General features: G+C 41.3%; 1 protein-coding gene across 1 annotated transcript in view; it reads left to right on the forward strand.

Moving 5' to 3' along the window:
• Nucleotides 1-1,254: 1,254 nt before the first annotated feature.
• DPYSL3 (dihydropyrimidinase like 3) overlaps nt 1,255-19,864 on the forward strand; it is a 112,265-nt gene continuing 93,655 nt past the window's right edge. The window contains exon 1 of the mRNA XM_025923458.2: nt 1,255-1,739. Coding sequence (XP_025779243.1) covers nt 1,350-1,739 — 390 coding nt within the window. The 5' untranslated portion in view covers nt 1,255-1,349. The remainder of the gene's footprint in view (nt 1,740-19,864) is intronic.

Genomic DNA, 19,864 nt, shown 5'->3' on the forward strand with positions numbered 1-19,864 from the left:
TGAGGACAGGACCCCATCTGCCTTGTTAAACACTGTCCCTTTAGTATCTTGTGAAGAGCACGGCAGGCCTTCAGTTCACACTGGATGAATGACTAAAGGAGTGAAATTCTGAAAGGGGGTCTAGTTTAATGTGGGCGCTGCAGATTCTTGATTTAGGCTCTGTGTGCAGATACCATACGAGCTCTGCAGGTTCGAGGACTCTGTTTACTGGCAAAGTCTGGGTTAGAGTATATGTTGGTGGACAAGGGGGAAGAGAATGAGGCTGTGAGAGCAGGCATATACATAAGCAAAATCTGTGTGGAACTGAGGTAACGCGCAAGGCAAAGTCTTTGGTTGTGTATTTTTGAGGTAAATCTTAGCTGATGTGTGAGTCCACGTGGAGGGTTCTGACTGGCGTAAACCTGAGCTTCAGTCAGCTTGTGGGGTATTAGCGGTGGGTTGGTTGTATGAGGACAGGGTATTGGAAGTATTCTGCAAGGCACAACCCAGGGACCTGTGCATGCCTTTGACCTATAATGTAATTGTCTGGGAGGCAAATTATGGGTGCTTAAAAAGCAAAATCTAGGGTGCTAAATATGAGGTGAGAATGGTTCGAGGGTAGATTTGTCTGTGAGTCAATTACAGGCTTTTGTGATCGTCATTGAAGAGGGTACCGATTCAGAGGTTCTTTATTTGAGGATGCAGGTTTGTGAGGCAGATTCTAGAAGCGGGGACAATTGTGAGACAATTCTAAGATGAGGAGGAGACAAATCTGGGATTATGGGTAAGCAAAGTCTAGGATTGTGAGTCTGGCACATCTGTGTGGGTGCGTGTTGTTGTAAATCAGAGCCCGGCTTTGACACGAACACACCTGAGCCCACTAGGTTTGCGTGCACGAGCGGGGCAGAGAGGTTTGTGTTTGAGAGGCACACTCGGAAGTCAGTGTGGGTGAAAGAGGGTTTCTGTGCCTGTGCGAGAGAGGCGAGTTCTTGAGTGTGAATCTGGGGGCCGCTGGGCGAGCGGGAAGCGTGCGTGCGTGTGTGTGCGCGCGCGCCAAGTTGGGATTTCTACTTTCCAAGGGGCCCCCAGGCCGCGCGACCCTGCGAGGCCACGTTAGGGTCGGGTGCGCGCCGAGGGGCGGCGGGCGGGCGACAGGTCCCGAGCCGGAGCGCGCCGCTGCCCCGGCCCCTGCGCCGCGCGCTCGCTGGCTGGCTGGGGACTGGCAGCAACCGGAGCTGCACTGCCGCCTCTGGCGCGAACGCTCAGGCGCCTCCTCCCGCCCCAGTCACTGTGGCTCGGAGCACGCTGCCGGCGGCTGCCCTTTCCGCCTCTGGGGGAGCAAAGCCGCGGGCCCGCCGTGCGCCTGAACCATGGCCTCGGGCCGGAGGGGCTGGGACAGCTCCCACGAGGACGATCTGCCCGTGTACCTGGCCAGGCCGGGCACCACGGACCAGGTCCCGCGGCAGAAGTACGGCGGAATGTTCTGCAACGTGGAGGGCGCCTTCGAGAGCAAGACGCTGGATTTCGATGCCCTGAGCGTGGGGCAGCGGGGCGCGAAGACTCCCCGGAGCAGCCAGGGCAGCGGCCGCGGCTCCGGGAGCCGGCCGGGAGTGGAGGGGGACACCCCGCGCCGGGGCCAAGGCCGGGAGGAGGGCAGGGAGCCCGCGCCCGCGTCGCCCGCGTCGCCCGCGCCCGCCGGGGTGGAGATCCGGAGCGCCACCGGCAAGGAGGTTTTGCAGAACCTCGGCCCCAAGGACAAGGTAAGGGGGCCCGCGGCTCTCCTCCTCCCGCCCTCGCTCCCTTGGCAGCCCGGGGCGACGCGGCCCGGGCACAACTTTCTCCCGCTCACTCAGCTCGGGGGAAGGGGGACAGGGAGGTGAAGGGCATCCTCTGCTGAGCGTAGCGCGACCTCTCAGCCCGGACCGATATTCGCGCGGGTTCCTAACTGCAGCATCTTCGTGGGCGCGGGACCCGGGTGCGCGGGTTTCCCCCGCTTCCCCGCAGCACCCCCGGGCCGGCGGGTCTGGGTGGGTGTGTCAGCCGGGCCAGCCAGGAAGGCTTCGTGATTTCTAGCCCTTCTCTCCGTCTGAGTAACCACTGGCACAATTGTCTTGGCCCCACTCTGGCCCTCGATTAAATCTCAACCCGGGTCACCAGGGCAGAGGGCACACTGGCGCTGGGAAGATGGGGGTCATCTCCATAGTCCCCGGATGAACGTACAGGATGGGCGGTCCCCCCTCTTACTTTTGAAACATCAGCTCTGTCCCTGAAACTTTCGGGTGTGGAGCCACTAGACTAAACACCCTCATCTGCGTGCCTCTCTTCTGTCCTAGGTCGACATTTCACATCTGTGTTTGTAAAGTGTACATTTGTGTACAAAGCTTGTTGCAAGACTGGGTACCACAGGGATCCAGCTGTCTCTGGAAGACTATCACTTATTTTTGAAAACAGGCAAGAGTATTAAGGGTGCACTTTAAACTAGCACAAGCTGCAAATTCTCTGCTGCTTTTCCATGTGCCAAAGCCAATTTCTTCTGTATGTGTGTTTTTGAGAAACTCGTGACACCCTGAACTGGCTGAAGGTATGGCACTGAAATCCAGCCTGCTCTCATCTATTTGTTTATTTCATAGAAAATCAGAACCGTAGTTCAGAAAATTCAGGGTCTGGGCAGGGCTGGAGTATTCGAAGTTCAAACTGATGCTTTTGAGTTGGGGAACAATAGTAATCAGATACGTCACTCTTGTGTAGATAATGGCTGCAAAATCCATCCACATATATTATTCTCTGTGAATACTGGTATGAATAATAACCCAAAATGGAAATGTCTGCCCCAGAGCAATTACAGTTAATGCTTACCCAAGTTTTAGATGTTTTTCCATTCAAATGCAGTGAGGCAGTCAAAGGAAGGCATATCTCTGCACTGTTTGATTTTGGGAAGTTTAAAAAAATAAACAAAGCTTTAATTATTGATACCACTAGGGAAAGAAAGCACTGAAGTTAGTATTGTGTAAAGACACCTTTGGGAAACAATGTCCGTGCCCCTTGGAATCACTCGTTTAGTTGGTGATTTTCATATCATCCTTAGAGTATGGGATCCCTGTAGGCCCTGCTCAAATACCCTTTTAGGAAAAACTTCGGATATTTTGGAAAAGCTGTGGCTGATTTCTAAACTTAAGAATGGCGTTCCAGGAAGATTATCGCCTCTCTTCAGGTCTGAGCTGATCCCTATTGAAATGTTCCCTTCCTGACTCTAAGGGGTGGGAAAAGTGATGGAAAAGGTCGGTAACAATTGCTGTGAGTCAGTGCTATTCCCTTTGCTGGAACACCCCTGATGTAAGCCAGATAATATGCCTGGTTTGCAAGATTTAAGGATGGTAACTAGAGAAAGGGAAAATGTTCCTCCTTTAAACCCAGACATTCTCTTCGTTTTCTTTCCTTTTGCAAACCCTATACTTTTGGCTCCTAATTGAAAAATAATAATACAACTTAAGCATCAGCAGGATTTCTAGTGCTACATGGTTATTTGTAAGTTCAGGCTTGCTGTCAGCTTCATTCAGGCCCTGTTATTATCTCTAATTTGGTTGAATCACACTGCTACAAGAGTCAGCAGACCTTATCTACTTCTGTTCATGATGGCTATTTCCTTGAGGGAAGGGATTGTGTGTTTGGATTTATCACTATAGCTGAAATGCCTGGAACACTGGAGGTGTTCCAGAAATGGCTGGTATATTAAACCTCCTTAATGAATCCATATTTTTTGCTACATAGATGCAGAATGATTGTCTGGTCTCTCATTTATTTTTTATATTTTAGTTTTGAATGTTTTAGAAGTAAACTCTAGGCCCAATGTGGGGTTTGAATTCACAACCCCAAGGTCAAGAGTCCCATGCTCTACTGACTGAGCCAGCCAGCTGCCCCTTTTGGCCTCTTATTTAAATACCACCATTTTCAGGGGCGCCTGGGTGGCGCAGTCGGTTAAGCGTCCGGCTTCAGCCAGGTCACGATCTCGCGGTCCGTGAGTTCGAGCCCCGCATCGGGCTCTGGGCTGATGGCTCAGAGCCTGGAGCCTGCTTCCGATTCTGTGTCTCCCTCTCTCTCTGCCCCTCCCCCGTTCATGCTCTGTCTCTCTCTGTCCCCAAAATAAATAAAAAAAAAAAAAAACGTTGAAAAAAAAATTTTAAAAAAAAATAAATACCACCATTTTCAGTGAGCCTGTACCTTGTGAAGCAGCTTTCAGAAAACGTCACTTTAAAAAAATTAAATTAAACCCAAATCTGCCTACTTGTGGTTTCTATAAACTATTCTAGGTTCTGACCTTTTAAAATATAAGAATAGAGTTTTTTTTTAAATTTCTGAGGTATTTTAATGACTTGAAGCATGTGGGTTTGTTTATCTGTCAGAAAAGTTGGGTATTGCCACAGTAACAAGCAATCCCCACATCTCAGTGGCTTAACGAAACAGTCACAGTTGATTTCTTGCTCCTGTTACTTGTCCACCATGGGTCACAGGGCAGCTCTGCCCATCATTTCCCCCCAGGGACCTAGACTGATGGAGGTTTCACCTCTATGCTCTCATGTTAGGAAGAACATGGGCGTGTTGCTCATAGGCTCTGGAACTCCCTTGCTGAGGTTGTGAACATGACTTAGGTTCACATGTCATTGGCAAATCACTAACCTGTGTCCAAAAGAATTGGGAGGGTGCAATCTTACCATGATCCTGTAAGACAGAGATTAGAAATATTTGGAGGGGTTCCTGGCTGGCTCAGTGGGTGGAGCATGTGACGCTTGATCTCAGGGCTATGAGTTCGAGCCTCATTTTGGGCATAGAGCTTACTTAAAAAAATAATAAAAAATGAAAAAAAAACCAAAACAAAGTATTTGGAGTATAGCTTTCATATCTCCCCTATACCTGGGGCCAGACTATTGGGATGAGCTCTGGCTCCACCCATCCAAATTATGTGACTGTGAGCGTATAACTCGGCCTCTGGGCCTGTGCTTTCTCACCTGCAGAATGTGAATAACACTGAGTACTTTACACATATTGAGTACTGAGCACATATTAGTTATGATTACTCTTTGAGTTTTCACTGCCCTTTATATGTTTGAGGGCAATTGTATTCTTCCTAAAATTCTCTCTTTTAGCCTTATCATTCCTGCCTTCTTTAGCCCTCACTTATGTAAGCCTTTCACCCTTCTGATTTACTTTTCAGGTTTTACTATATTTTATAAATATTCTTTCAAAAAATGCGGTGCACAGAACTGAACACAGTGCTCCAGATGGGATATGGTCGTGGCAAAGTATATTAGGCTAGTTAATGTCCTTGACTTACATGGACATCATATGCTTTTGTAGTAGGAGAGCCAGAATTCAAACAGATTTTTCTGAGTCCAGAGTCCATTTTTCTGAGTTCTGACTCCTTCTTTCCAGACAGGGAGACTGCTGTTTTATTTTAATTCGGTGAGCCTGACCCTGGTGTCTGCTCCTAAAGTGTTACTGCCATGCAGGGCAAGGACAGAACTTTCTGCCACACCTCTAGCACTTTCCTCCATCTTGCCGCCAGCCCATTATTCAGAGCAGTTGGAGAACAGTTGCCCAGCCTATGAAAAGAGTTGCTGCAAAATCCTTATTTTTTCAAGTTGAATGCAAAGTTATTAAAAGAGATTTTTAAAAAAATGTCTTGATAACCTCACAGTATGCTTTGTCTACAGCATACCTCCTTATTAACCCCCACCTTAAGGAAATAAGTTTGGTTAATAAATGCATAAATTATGAAGAGATTCTACAACAAACTGTGTGGGAGAATAAAAGTAAAAAAAGGTCTCTGAGTTATACTTTGAATGACAAGTGCCATATTTGAGGTATGATTGGGTGTTTATATTGTGGTTCTGGAGCTACCTGTAAACACCTTGTTAAATAATGCACCTAGATTTTTTTCTTCTGATAGGCATTTATACTGCCCAAATCCTCCCTGGTTGGCTCACATAACTTTTCGTTTATAACTTTTGACAGTAAGTGCATAAAAAAGCAGTTGTAAATGAAAAGGAAGTATTTTTCACCATTTCTCAAGATGGTTTCCAGAGTTTTTCTTGCAGCGAAGAAATTACTAAGGGGAGGAGAATGATGATATATGGTCTGCCAAGAGCAAATGATACTGCAAAAACTCTGTCATCCAGTGAAAACAAAGTAATGACATTATGATTACATGGGTCTATTGATAACTCCCAGTCAGGAGCTGTGGGTAATTTCTAGTCCCCTGTTTCCCACATGGGCCACTTTCGTGCAAGTTGTTTCCTTTGTGAAGTCAGTAGGGGTTCTGGGTGTAGGAGGAGAGCATTTGAAACGGGCAAGTTGTGGCTCTTACCTTTTTTTTTTTTTTTTTTTTTTTTTTTTAATCATTCATCCTGTGCCTTTTTGCTCCTGGGTGGAAAATTTTCAAAACGATCCAGAGAAGCTGAAGTTGTCCTCCTTACCCCATGCAAGAGAAGACAGCTGGAAATAGAATTCTAGGTTTATAAAGTCCTCTCCACATCATCAGAATCCCTGGAGTGTATGAATTTTTCAAAGCTGCTCTGACAAACCAAAGTCCACACTTAGGCTGGGAGAAAAGGCTCTTGGGTACCTGGCCCCCAGGCCACACTCGAATCAGGAACTATATTAACTTACCCAAACTTGGAAGTGTTTGAAACCTTTCAGAACTTTGGTTTAGTTTGACAGTAGGCATTTGAGGAACATAAAAAAACGTACCTTCCAAGTAATGCTGCGATTGGCAGGGTTCCCTCAAAGTAATGGTCCCTGGAGACAGGGTATTGCTGACGGCTCTTGTAAGTAATGTCTAAGACAGCCAGTGGACTGTCCGTGATGTTTTTCTGTCAGTGATTTCTATAGCTGATTCTCTTTATGATTAATTTCCCCTGGGTGTTATTCCTGCAGATAATGTTCCTGTGAGGCAGTGGATAGAGCTTACTAGGAGTAGGGCAGCCTGCCTGAGAATGCAGGCTATAACTGGCAGCTCAGCTCTCCATTTTTGAGAAGAGGCAGAAGTCCATTTATGTGTGTAAGCACTTTTTAAAAGTTAAGCTTATAGGAAGATGGAATGTGAAAGTTTATCTGTACTCTTTTAGAAAAAATTTTTTTTAATATTTATTTATTTTCAAGAGAGAGAGAAAGAGAAAGAGTGTGAGCAGGGGAAGGGTAGACAGAGAGGGAGACACAGAAGCCAAACCAGGTTCCGGGCTCTGAGCTGTCCGCACAGAGCCCTACATGGGGCTGGAACACACGAACCGTGAGATCATGACCTGAAGTCAGACGCTTAACTGACTGAGCCACCCAGGCACCCCAAAGTTTATCTGTACTCTTAACCTGGACTTATGTGGCTTTGAAAAACCAGTTCTACTCCATCAAAAACCAATGAGATGAGGCAAACAAACAATAAACAAAGCAACAAACAGAAACTAAACCGAGAGGATAAAGCATTAGCAGTCTCAACTTGGAGACACAATCTTTAACCAGCTTGGGCAACTCACCTCCCTTCTCTCTGAGACTTAGCTCCCTCCTTTCTAAAATGAAGGGCCTTGGGGCGCCTGGGTGGCTCAGTCGGTTAAGCGTTCAACTTCGGCTCAGGTCACGATCTCGCGGTCCGTGAGTTCGAGCCCCGCATCAGGCTCTGGGCTGATGGCTCGGAGCCTGGAGCCTGCTTCCGATTCTGTGTCTCCCTCTCTCTCTGCCCCTCCCCCGTTCATGCTCTGTCTCTCTCTGTCCCAAAAATAAATAAACGTTAAAAAAAAAATTTTTTTTTAAAGTAAAAAAAATAAAATGAAGGGCCTGGACCAGGTCTATAAGCTTCTTTTATTGTATACCTCTATGCAAAAATTTTTTGAGCATGGTCTCTCTCTCTCTCTATGTATAGGTACACACATGCATATGTATAAATTATATGCACAACATACATACAATTGGCCCTTGAGAAACACAGGGGTTAGGGTGCTAACCCCCATGCAGTCAAAAATCCATGTATACCCATGGACTCCCCTGAACCTTAACCATTAATAGCTTGCTGTTGACCAGAAGCCTTACTGATAACATAAACAGTCAATTAATACAGTTTATATACAGTTTGTATATAAAATACAAACATTTTGTATGTTATACGTATTGCATGCTGTATTCTTATGAGAAAGTAAGCTAGAGAAAAGAAAATGTTATTAAGAGAATTGTAAGGAAGAGAAAATATATGCACAGTACTGTATGGTATTTATAAAAATAAATCCACATGTAAATGGACCAGTGCAGTTCAAACCTGTGTTGTTCACTGGTCAACTGTATTAATATTTTATGACTGTTATACAATACAAAACAAGTACAAAGTAAAATATTGTATATACAAATATAGATCCTGATATTTTTCTCTTGTGCCCTAGTGGCTTGTCTTGCCCACACAATTGGGTAAGTGCTCGTGAGTCCTTAATCTTCAGATCAAAGCCATAACAGTCAGTGGTTCTAATATTATGGTCATTAATGAATTCATTGTCAATTTGAGTTCTTCAGTGATATATGCTCTTTTATTGACCAGTTTCTAAGAGAAATAAACTGTGGAAGCCTTGCAGTGAGGCTACAGACCGAGTGTCGGTAGTGCTCAGTATACTCTCTTTCTGTATGTGAGGTTGGGCCAGTGGGGTGTGGACAACAAGGTCACCATAAATAGGGTGAGGAGTCCCCAGACCTCCCTTCAGCGTCTAATTTTTTCTGTACTCCTTTATTCTAAAAACACTTATTAAGCACCAGCTATGTAGGTGCACAATCAAAACCTAAGACGAACCAAAGAGATAAACAATAGGAAAGCATTAACTGCATTTCCTTGTAGTCTCCCGTTGAAAATTGCTGTTACTACAATGGTGTATTTTCTTTACATCTGTGTGTGTGTGACACATATGTTTTTCATTTCAAAATAAAAGTGGGAATATACATTATTATATATTTTTAAACTATTTTTGACCACTTTAATACATTTTAATAAACTTTATTTCTGAGAACAGTTTTAGGTTCACAGCAAAAATGAGTGGAAAGTACAGAGATTTCCCTTGTTTCTCCTGCCCCCACACTTTCATAGCTCCCTCCGTTATCCACATCTCCCACCAGAGCGGTACATTTCTTACACCTGAAGAACGCTCACTGACATATCTTTTATCACCCACAGGCCATAGTTTACATTAGGGTTCACTCTTGGTGTTGTACAGTCTGTGGATTTTGACAAATGCATAATGATATATATCCACCATTATAGTAGGAAACACAGTATTTTCATTGCCCTGGAAGTCCATTGTGCTCACCTATTCATCCCTCCCTTTCTTCTAAACGCTGGCAACTACAATCTTTCTATTGTCTCCATAGTTTTGCCTTTGTTAGAATGTCATATATTGGGAGTCATACAGTCTGTAGCTTTTTCAGATTGCCTTCTTTCACTTAGCAATATGTATTTAACAATCCTCCAAATCTTTTCATGGCTGGAAAGCTCATATCTTTTTAGCATGGACTAATATTCCATTTTCTGGATGTACAGTTTATCCATTCACCTACTGGAGGACATTTTGGTTGCTTCTCAGTTTTGGCAATTATGACTCAAGCTTCTATAAACATTTGTATGTAGCTTTTTACGTGGACATTTCATTGGAGTAAATACCAAGGAGTGCAGTTGTTGAATGGTGTTGGATGAGTACTTTTAATTTTGTAAGAAATCTCTAAACTGTCTTCCAAAGTGGTTGTACCATTTTTTGTATTCCTACCAGCAATTAATGAGAGTTTCTGTTGCTCCACATCCTTGTCAGCATTTGGTGTTGTTACTGTTTTGGATTACGGCCTACAATAGTAGTAGATGTGTAGAGATTTCTCATTGTTGCTTTGATTTACAATTATCTGATGACATAATGTTGAACATCTTTTCATATGCTTATTGTCATCTGGGTATCTTTTTGGTGAGGTGTCTGTTCAGGTCTTTGGCCCATTTTCTAACTGGATTATTCATTTTCCTATTGCTGAGTTTTAAGAGTTCTTTGTATATTTTAGATAATAATCCTTTGTCAGGTATGTCTCTTGCAAATATTTTTCTCCCAGTCTATGGCTTGACATTGTTTTTTTGTAGAAAAGAAGTTTTTAATTTTACTGAAGTCCAGCTTATCCATTTTTTCTTTTATCAGTTATGCCTTTGGTGTTGTATCTAAAAAGTCATTGCCATACCCAAGGTCATCTGGGGTTTTTTCTATCTTATTTTCTAGGAGTTTTATAGTTTTCATTTTACATTTAGGTCTCTGATCCATTTTGAGTTAATTTTTGTGAAGGGTTTAAAGTCTCTGTCTATATTCATTTTATTGCACGTGGATGTTCAATTGCTCCAGCACCATTTGTTGAAAAAGATTATCTTTTCCCCGTTCTATTGCTTTTGCTTCTTTGTCAAAGATCAGTTGACTCTATTTATATGGACCTATTTCTAGGTTTTCTGTTTTGATCTATTAATCTGCTTGTGTATTCTTTTGCCAATACCACATTGTCTTATTTTTTATTTATTCACTTTGAACGTTATTATTATTATTTTTTAAGCAGACTCCACACCCAATGTGGGGCATGAACTCATGACAGCAAGATCAAGAGTTGCATGCTCTTCCAACTGAGCCAGACAGGCACCTCTAATACCATATTGTCCTGATTAGTGTAGCTTCGTTGTAAGTCTTGAAGTTGAGTGGTGTCAGTTCTTTTGAGTTTCTCATCATTAAGTATGAGGTTAGCTGTAGGTTTTGCATTGATGTTCTTTATCAAGTCGAGGGCATTCTCATCTATACCTAGTTGGGTGAGAACTTTTATCATGCATGGGTGCCAGATTTTGTCAAGTGGTTTTCCTGCATCTGTTGATTATGTTCACTATTCTTTTTTAGCCTCTTGATGTGGTAGATTACATTAATTTTCCAGTGTTGAACCAGCCTTCTATTCCTTGGATAAATTCCACTTGGTCATGGTATGTAATTCTTTGTATACATTGTTAAATTTGATTTGCTAATATTTTGTCAACAGAATTTACATCTGTGCCTAAGAGAGGTATTGGTGTCTCCTTTTCTTTTTTGTAAGGTCTATCTGGTTTTGGATTCAAGTAATGGTGTTCTCCTAGAATGAGCTAAGAAGTATTCCCTTTGCTTCTATCTCTGGAGGAGCTTGTAGAGATTGGCTTAATTTCTTCTTTAAATGTTTGCTAGAGTTCACCAGTGAACCCACCTGGGCTCAGTGCTGTTTAGGAATTAATTATTGATTAAATTTCTTTAATAGATATAGACCTATTCAGATTGTCTATTTCTTCTTGTGTGAGTTTACTAGATTGTGTCTTTCAAGGAAATTATCTATTTTATCTAGATTATCAAATTTGTGGGCATAGAGTTTTTCATAATATTCTTTCTTATCTTTTAATGTTGATGGAATCTGTAGTGATGTCCCCTCTTTCATTTCTGATAAAAGTAGTTTGGGTCTTCTCTTGTTTTTCTTAGTTATCCTAGCTAGATGCTTATCAATTTTATTGGTCAAAGAATCGGCTTTTGGCTTAGTTAATTTTCTTTATTGATTTCTTATTTTCAATTTCATTGATTTATGTTCTAATTTTTATTCTTTTCTTCTGCTTACTTTGGATCTAATTTGTCTTCTTTTTCTAGTTGTAAGATGGGCGCTTAGATTATTGATTTTCGTTTTTTTTTTCCTTTTTAATATGTTCATTCAATGTTATAAATTTCCTTCTAAGCAATGTTTTAATTGCATCCCACAAATTTTGTTATACTATATTTTCACTTTAATTTACATCAAAATATTTATAAATTTCTTTTGAAAATTCTTCAGTGACTCATGTGTTATTTAAAAGGTATTTAATCAATTATTTTGGGGTTTTCCTGCTATCTTTTTGATACTCATTTATGTTTTAATTGTGTTAGAGCAGACATGATATGATTTATATTGTTTTAAATTTAAGATGTGTTTTATAGGACAGAATGGGGTCTATCTTGGTGAATGTTCTATGTGAGCTTGAGAAGAATGTAGATTCTTCTTTTGTTAGATAAAGTAGTCTGTGGTATCAGTAATATCTAGCTCATTGATAGTTCTATTGAATTCAACTATGTCCTTACTGATTTTCTGTCTGCTGGATCTGTCCATTTCCTACAGAGGGGTGTTTAGAGTCTCCAAATATAATAGTGGATTCATCTGTTTCTCCTTGCAATTCTACTGGTTTTTCCTCACATACTTTGATGCTTTTTTTATAGACACATATATGTTAAGAATTATTATGTATTCTTGGAGAATTGACCATTTTATAATTATACCTGATGAATAACTTTCCTACTTTGAAATCTGCTTTGTCTGAAATTAACGTAGCTATTCCTGGTTTCTGTTGATTAGTGTTAGCAGAGTGTGTTTTTTCTCTACCCATTTACTTTTGGTTCATTTGTGTCCTTACATTTAAAGTTGGTTTCTTGTAGACAATGTATAGTGGGGTTGTGTTTTTGATCCACTCTGACAATTTCTGTCTTCTCATTCGTGCATTTAAACCATTGACATTCAAGGTGATTATTGATATAGCTAGACTCATATTTACTATATTTGCTGGTGTTTTCTGCTTCTTTTCCTTTTCCTTGTTCTTATTTTGTCTTCCATTCTTTTTCTGCCCTTTGTAAAGATTTTAATTGAGCATTTTATATGATTCCATTTTCTCTCCTATCTTAGCATGTCAGTTACATTTAAAAAAAATGATTATTTATTTATTTTGAGAAAGCGAGTGAGTGGAGGAGGAGCAGACAGAGAGAAAAAGAGGGAGAGAGAGAATTCCAAGCAGGCCCCGCACTGTCAGCACAGAGCCCTACGTGGGGCTCGAACTCAGGAACCATGAGATCATGACCTGAGCTGAAAACAAGAGTCCAAGCTTAACTGACTGAAGCACCCAGGTGCCCCTCACACTTCTTTTTTACTTTTTCTAGTGGTTGCCCTAGAGTTCGCAGTATGCATTTACGACTCACCCAGGTATACCTCCAAATAACACTACCACTTCATGGGTAGTGCAAGTACCATAAAATAACAAAATATTTGCAATTCTTCCCTGCTCTGTCCCTTGTATTATTAGTTATTCACTTCACTTATACAGAAGCATATATAGACATATCTCATTGAATTCATTGTTGCTATTATTATTTTGAACAAACCATTACATGTTAGATCAATTAAGGATGAGAAAAATTACATTTTTATATTAGCGTCACTTATTCCTCCTGTAGTGCTCTTTCTTTTCTTCATGGACATTCACATTGCAGACCCCTATCATTTCTTGTTTGTGAAGAATTTCTTTTAACATTTCTTGCAAGGCAGATGTACTGCCAACACATTCCCTCAGTTTTTATTTGTCTGAGAAAGTCTTTATTTCTCCTTCCATTTTTTAAAATGATAGTGGACACATGTCATTAGTTTCTGGTATACAACAAAGTGATTCCACAAGACTACATGATATGCTACGCTCGCCACCCGTGTAGCTACCTTCTGTCACTATACAGCCCTATTACAGTACCACTCACTATATTCCCTGTGCTGTTCCTTTTATCCCAGTGACTTACTCATTTCATAACTGAAAGCCTTTATCTTCTGCTCCCCTTCACCCATTTTGCCCCTCTTTGACCCTCTTGGCCTCTGGCAACCATCAGTTTTTTCTCTGTATTTATGGGTCTGTTTCTGCTTTTTGTTTGTTTGTTTATTCATTTGTTATGTTTTTTAGATTCCACACATAAGTAAAATCATATAGTACTTGTCTTTCTCTGACATTTCATTTAGCATTATACCCTCTAGGTCTGTCCATGTTGATGTATATATATATACATATATATACATATATATATACATACGTATATACATATATATATACGTATATATATGTATATATGTATGTATATATACACATATATATCACATCTTCCTTATCCATTCGTCTGTGGATGGACACTTGGGTTGCTTCCATATCTTAGCTGTTGTATATAATACTGCAGAAAACATAGGGGTGTATGTATCTTTTCAAATTAGTGTTTTTGCTTTCTTTGCGTAAATACCCAGTAGTGGGATTACTGGATCATCTGGTATTTCTATTTTTAATTTTTTAAGGAACTTCCATGCTGTCTTCCCGTATGTTTTCCAGCCACTGTTGGTGGCTCCACCAATTTACATTCCCACCAACAGTGCATGAAGTTTCCTTTTTCTCTGCATCCTTACCAGTGCTTGTTGTTTCTTGTCTTTCTGATTCTAACCATTCTGACAGGTGTGAAGTGATATCTTAACTGTGTTTTGATTTGCATTTCCCTGAGATGAGTGATGTTGGGCATCTTTTCATGTGTTCTTTTTCACTTTGGAAGGATATTTTGCAAGGTCAGAATTGTAGGATGGTGGGTTTTTTCTCTCAACACTTTATTTTTTGAATTTCTTTAAAAAAATTTTTTTTAATGGTTAGTTTTGAGAGAGAGAGAGAGAGAGCACGCGCGCGAGAGCAAGCACTGGTGGGGGAGGGGCAGAGAGAGAGAGGGAAACACAGAAGCTGAAGCAGGCTCCAGTACAGAGCTGTCAGTACAGAACCTAACATGGGGCTCAAACTCACGAACTGTGAGATCATGACCTGAGCCGAAGTCGGACGCTTAATGGACTGAGCCACCCAGGCACCCTTCTCTCAACACTTTAAATATGTCAATCTATTCTCTTTTGTTTGTATGGTTTCTGAGAAGAAATCAGATGTAACTTTTATCTTTGCCTCTGTTGTGATGTATTACATATTTAGCTACTAGTTTCCATTTAAAAAATTTTTATTTAAAAAATTTTTTTAAAGTAATTTATACACCCAGTATGGGGCTTGAACCCACAACCCTAAGATCAAGAGTCGTATGTTCTGCTGACTGAGCCAGGCTTCCTGAGTTACTCATTTCTTTTAGTTGGACATTTATATTTTTGCTTTCAGTTTCGATTTCACTTTTACTTCTCTTCTTTTGTCATTGTAAATAAGGAGGTGAGAGATGTTCTTCTAGCCAAATCTTTGTGTGTATTCATTTCTTTATCATTCGTGAATGGAAACTTCCTGGAAACGGTTGCATGTGGTGTGGTTGTTTTCATGCTACCGGAAGAGTGAGCATGGGATGCTTGCTTGCCATGTGGGACTGCAAAGGCAGGACTCTGGGTAAATCAGGGAAGAAGAAGGAGGAGTGCAGGCTGGGCCACAATGCTCAACAGCAGAGATGAAGGGGCCACAGGAGCCAGGCAAGGGGGGGTGGGTAAAGTAAAAGGAAGAAGGTTTTAGATCTTAGCTGGAGATAAAAATGTAGAAAGAAAAAACAAAGCGCCTGTTCTCTCTCTACTAAAGTAGTTGTCAGCATAATCTCTTGGAATTCTACCTTTCCTTGGCTTTAGGGCACAGAGACGAGGTTCACGGTGTGTTCTAATGAAAAGCTCCATTTATGGAGTACTTGCTCACGCAAGGAACTGCTGCTACTGGCAATCCTTACACTAACCCTACGGAATAGGTATTAATATCTACATTGACTGGAAGAGAAACCGAATCTTGGAGAGGTGCCTTGACTTCCTTTAATTATACAACTAGAAAGGGATAAAGTCCAGATTTTGGCCTAAGGACTGTCTGATGGATTTTTGCATACTACTTTGCTGTTCTTTTATGTGGTGGCAGCTAAGCATTGGTACTGAGTGGGGTCCAGCACTAGAACTGGCTTGGTTAAGAGGATCATCCCAATAAAATTTCTACCAGGGGGACTTTCTGGAGAGTGAGTGGACGGGGCTCATAGAATCAAAATAGGGAAGCTGAATTTGATCAAGTCCAAAAGGTGAACACAGTTACTGAACCAGAAGACATTAGAAGCTCTGAATCCTGGGGGCACCTGGGTGGCTCAGTTAGTTAAGGGTCCTACTTCTGCTCAGGTCATAGTCTCATGGTGTGTAAGTTCGAGCCCCGTGTCAGGCTATGCTCTGATGGCTCAGAGCCTGGAACCTGTTTGGATTCTGTGTTTACCCCCCTCTCTCTGTCCCTCCCCGGCTTGTGCTCTCTCTCTCTCTCTCTCTCAAGAGTAAATAAATAAACATTTAAAAAGAAGAAGAAGAAGAAGAAGAAGAAGAAGAAGAAGAAGAAGCAGCAGCTGTGAATCCCTAGAAAGAGGCCAAGAGGCGGAGCAAGGGAAGAAGTGGAGAGGCTCAGAGAGTTTTCATGATATTCCCCAAGTGCTGATGATAATTTTTCTTGGATGCTGTGACTTGTTGGTAGGTTCGCCTCATTTAAAGCACTTTTACTATCTGCTAAGGGCAGATCCTATTCAAAGGATGGTGCCAGAGATAGGGTTCAAATTGAGATCTACAGGAGGCCTGGGGCTCGCTCACACACCACTTTTCTAGACAATCTGTACCAAGGACAGAACGATTTGGTTTATTTCCAAGAAGCTAGCCTGTGTCCGAAGAGAAAAGATTCAGTGCTTATGTTGAGTTGAAAGTGGGCTAGGGAGGGACTGTTTTCCTCTTACTAATATCCTCACATTCTCTCACTTGGATAGAAAGAAAGAAACCCACTGAAATGGGAAGTTGAAGTTGTGGGATAAATGGATCCTAAGCGAGAAGTAAAAAAAAAAAAAAAAAAAATACCATTGATGAATAATAATATCTCACACAATTGGTAGGGAGACAAAACCTTTCCAGAGATACAGCGTTCTTCTACTTACCAAGCAAGAGTGAGGAAGCCAGCCAGATCTTTTAGTGAGATTGTAGAGTGGAGTACAGGGAGTTTCTCCTGGGTGTTGGGGAGTTGAAATGAAGGCAGTATCTGGCAATGCATACCGTCAACTGAGAGTTTGTAAATAAAGGATGAGATATCCCTCACGTGCCAACAACAAGAGTCTATAAAGGCTTAGATAATAAATATTTTAGGCTTTGTGGGCTATCAGGTGTCCACCCCAACTTCCAGAGTCTGTATAACAAAGTTATCCATAGACAATATGTGTGTGAATGAATGAGTGTGGCTGTGTGCCACTAAAACTTTATTTACAGAAATCAGGCAGTGGGCTGGATTTGACCCACGGGCATTTGTTTGTCAGCTCTTGGTCTTGAATATAAGAGGGGCATAAGGGTGTATGGGATTGTGTGTTTGCATGAGCATTGGAGTAGCAGAGGGGACCTTAGCAGCTTTTCAATATGAAAAGATTTAGAAATTGGAGGTAACTAGGCAAAACCATTTGAAAGGCTCAGAAACACTTGTGCTCCTTTCAGGATGTCTGGAGTTTGGAGGAGGAAATTAAAAATATTAAAAATAAACACATACCTGGCAATGAAGAAGAGAACACTGCAAGATTTTTTAGAGATGGCAAATTTATGAAGCGGAGACAAGGTTTTGTAAAGAACAAAGACGGGGAAGAGGGCGGGGGGCGGTCGAATAGGATAACCTGGAAATGACAGTGAGAAAGAAACAAATACAGGAAGTCGGTCCGAGTGATTAGGAAGAAGGAGGTCAGGCTGAAAATAAAGCTTTGCTGCCGTGCTAGAAAAAGCAGAGGTGCGAAGGCAGCCAACATCTTGGAGCTGCAAAGAGGAGAGCAAACGGTGGAAAATAGGTTCTCTTGGAGTCCCTAACAGAAGGTGACATTGTTAAGTGAATGGGGAGAATGCTTACTCACACGGAGAACATGCAAACAGATTTAAACATGGGAAGTTTGGGGAGCTGAAATAATGCCTTTATGAATACGTGCTTAAGAGTGTTCAGAGAAAGGGTGTACTCGGGAGGGTGTGTACTGCCTTTTGGAACGTGTATGCTCGCCATTCAGGAACGCTGACTTGAGGTCAGGGATTCAGCTGGGGCTAGCTCCCCTCGGGGCATGCAGTGAGAGTCAGTGGCTGTCCCTTTGAGCTTTCATTCACTTATTTATTCTTTCTTCCATTCATGAGTCCAACAGATACTTACTAAGACTCCATCCTTAGCCTTTTCAGGGTCACTAGCAATCAGAGATCTGTCAGGTACTCGAAGGGATTTGCGAAAGAGGTGATGGCAGCTTTAAAGTGAGTGCTCAGAGGAAGGGCCCGGGTTCCCCTTCCACCAAGGGAGGGAGAAGGAAGGAAATAGATATTCACAAAAAAGATTTCTCTGTCACATGGCAGATTCATCCGATTAGACTGTAGAATCTCAGAGCGAGGAGCAATTTCAAAGATTATTTTTCCTTTTCACTTTATGAATAGGAAAACTGAGACCCCAAGATGGGAATAAGGGTGAAAAATAAAAATTTTTGAGTGCTTATTATATACCAGGCACTCTTTTTTTTTTTAACCTTGGTAAAATATGCATAACGTAAAAGTTTTCCATTTTAACTTTTTAAATTTTATTTTCTTTTTTTTTAATTGAAGTATAGTTGACTTTATTTTATTGGAGTATAGTTGACATTAACAATTTTTTTGACATTAACAATTTTAAAGTACAGTTTCCATTTACAGCATTGTGCAATCATTACCACTATCTTGTTCCAGAACTTTTCCATGATCTCAAATGGAAACTCTGTACCCGTTAGCAGTCCCTCCCCATTTGCCCCTCCCTCCAGCCCCTGGCAACAACAAATCCACTTTCTGTCTCTATAGATTTCGCTATTCTGGACATTCCATAAAAATGGAGTCATACAATATGTGGCCTCTTTTGGTTTGGCTTCTTTCACTGAGTGTAATGTTTTAAAGGTTCATCTTGTAGCATGTGTTGGTATTTTATTATTTGTTATGGCTGAATAATATTCCATTGTATGGCTATACCACTTTTTTTTCACGTCCTTTCTGAATAGATTTTTTTTTTAATTAATAGACTTTATTTCCTTGTGCAGTTTTTAGAAAAACTGTGCACTTTTTTACAGAAAAAAATGAACAGAAAGCACAGAACCCCAACATACCCTCTTACCCTCACCCATCATTGATTTCCTCTATTATTAACATTTTGCGTTAGTATGGTATTTTGTTACAATTGATGGGCCAGTGTTGATACTTTGTTATTAAGCCCACAGTTTACATTAGGATTCAGTCTTGGTTTTGTATATTCTATGGGTGTTGACAAAAAGTATAATGACCTGTATCCTATAGGATAGTTTCATCGCCATAAGTGAGTGTCCTATGGAATAGTTTCCTATAGAAACTATGTCTCCTATAGAATAGTTTCATCGCCATAAGTGAGTAGGATTTAAAATTTTATTATTGAAGTGTAGCTGACATTCAGTGTTGTATTCCTTTGAGGTACAGGATATGCCATATTTTGTTTTCCCGCTCATCAGCTGATGGACATTTTGATTGTTTCTACTTTTTGGCCGTTGTGAATAGCGCTGTGCCAGGCATTTTTTTTTAAAGGACTTAACATTTATTAATGTTAAGAAACCCTTGGAGGGAGGCTTTATAATTACACTCATTTAATAGATAAGAAATGAGAGATTAGATCATTTGCCAAGTTACACAGTTCATAGAAGGGGGCTGAGGGGAAGCTAAGACCCAAATGTCCTGTTTCCCAGCCTCCTGCCCCTTCCGCTCTCCCCACTAGCTCAGCTCTAAGGGCAGGACGCTCCACTGTCCCTGTTCTTCCTCAGTGTTCACAGTCCCATGTGCTTAGTGTATATGCTGTAAATTAGGTGACTCGAGCCCCTCTGCTGAATAATACATAGGAAACAAGAGGAAAACCGGAGATTATTTATCAGAAGTCACTCTCTTGTAATGGTGAATATATAAAACAATGGACTCACTCAGTAACAGGATATTGTAAATAATTTATGGCATAGTCACACGACAGAATACCCTAGAGCCATTAAAAATGATGCTGTACAAGAATAATGGTGTGAGA

Source organism: Puma concolor, chromosome A1 (genome assembly GCF_028749965.1).
Source record: "Puma concolor isolate L17-30 chromosome A1, mPumCon1.1.hap2, whole genome shotgun sequence".
Lineage (NCBI taxonomy): Eukaryota > Metazoa > Chordata > Mammalia > Carnivora > Felidae > Puma > Puma concolor.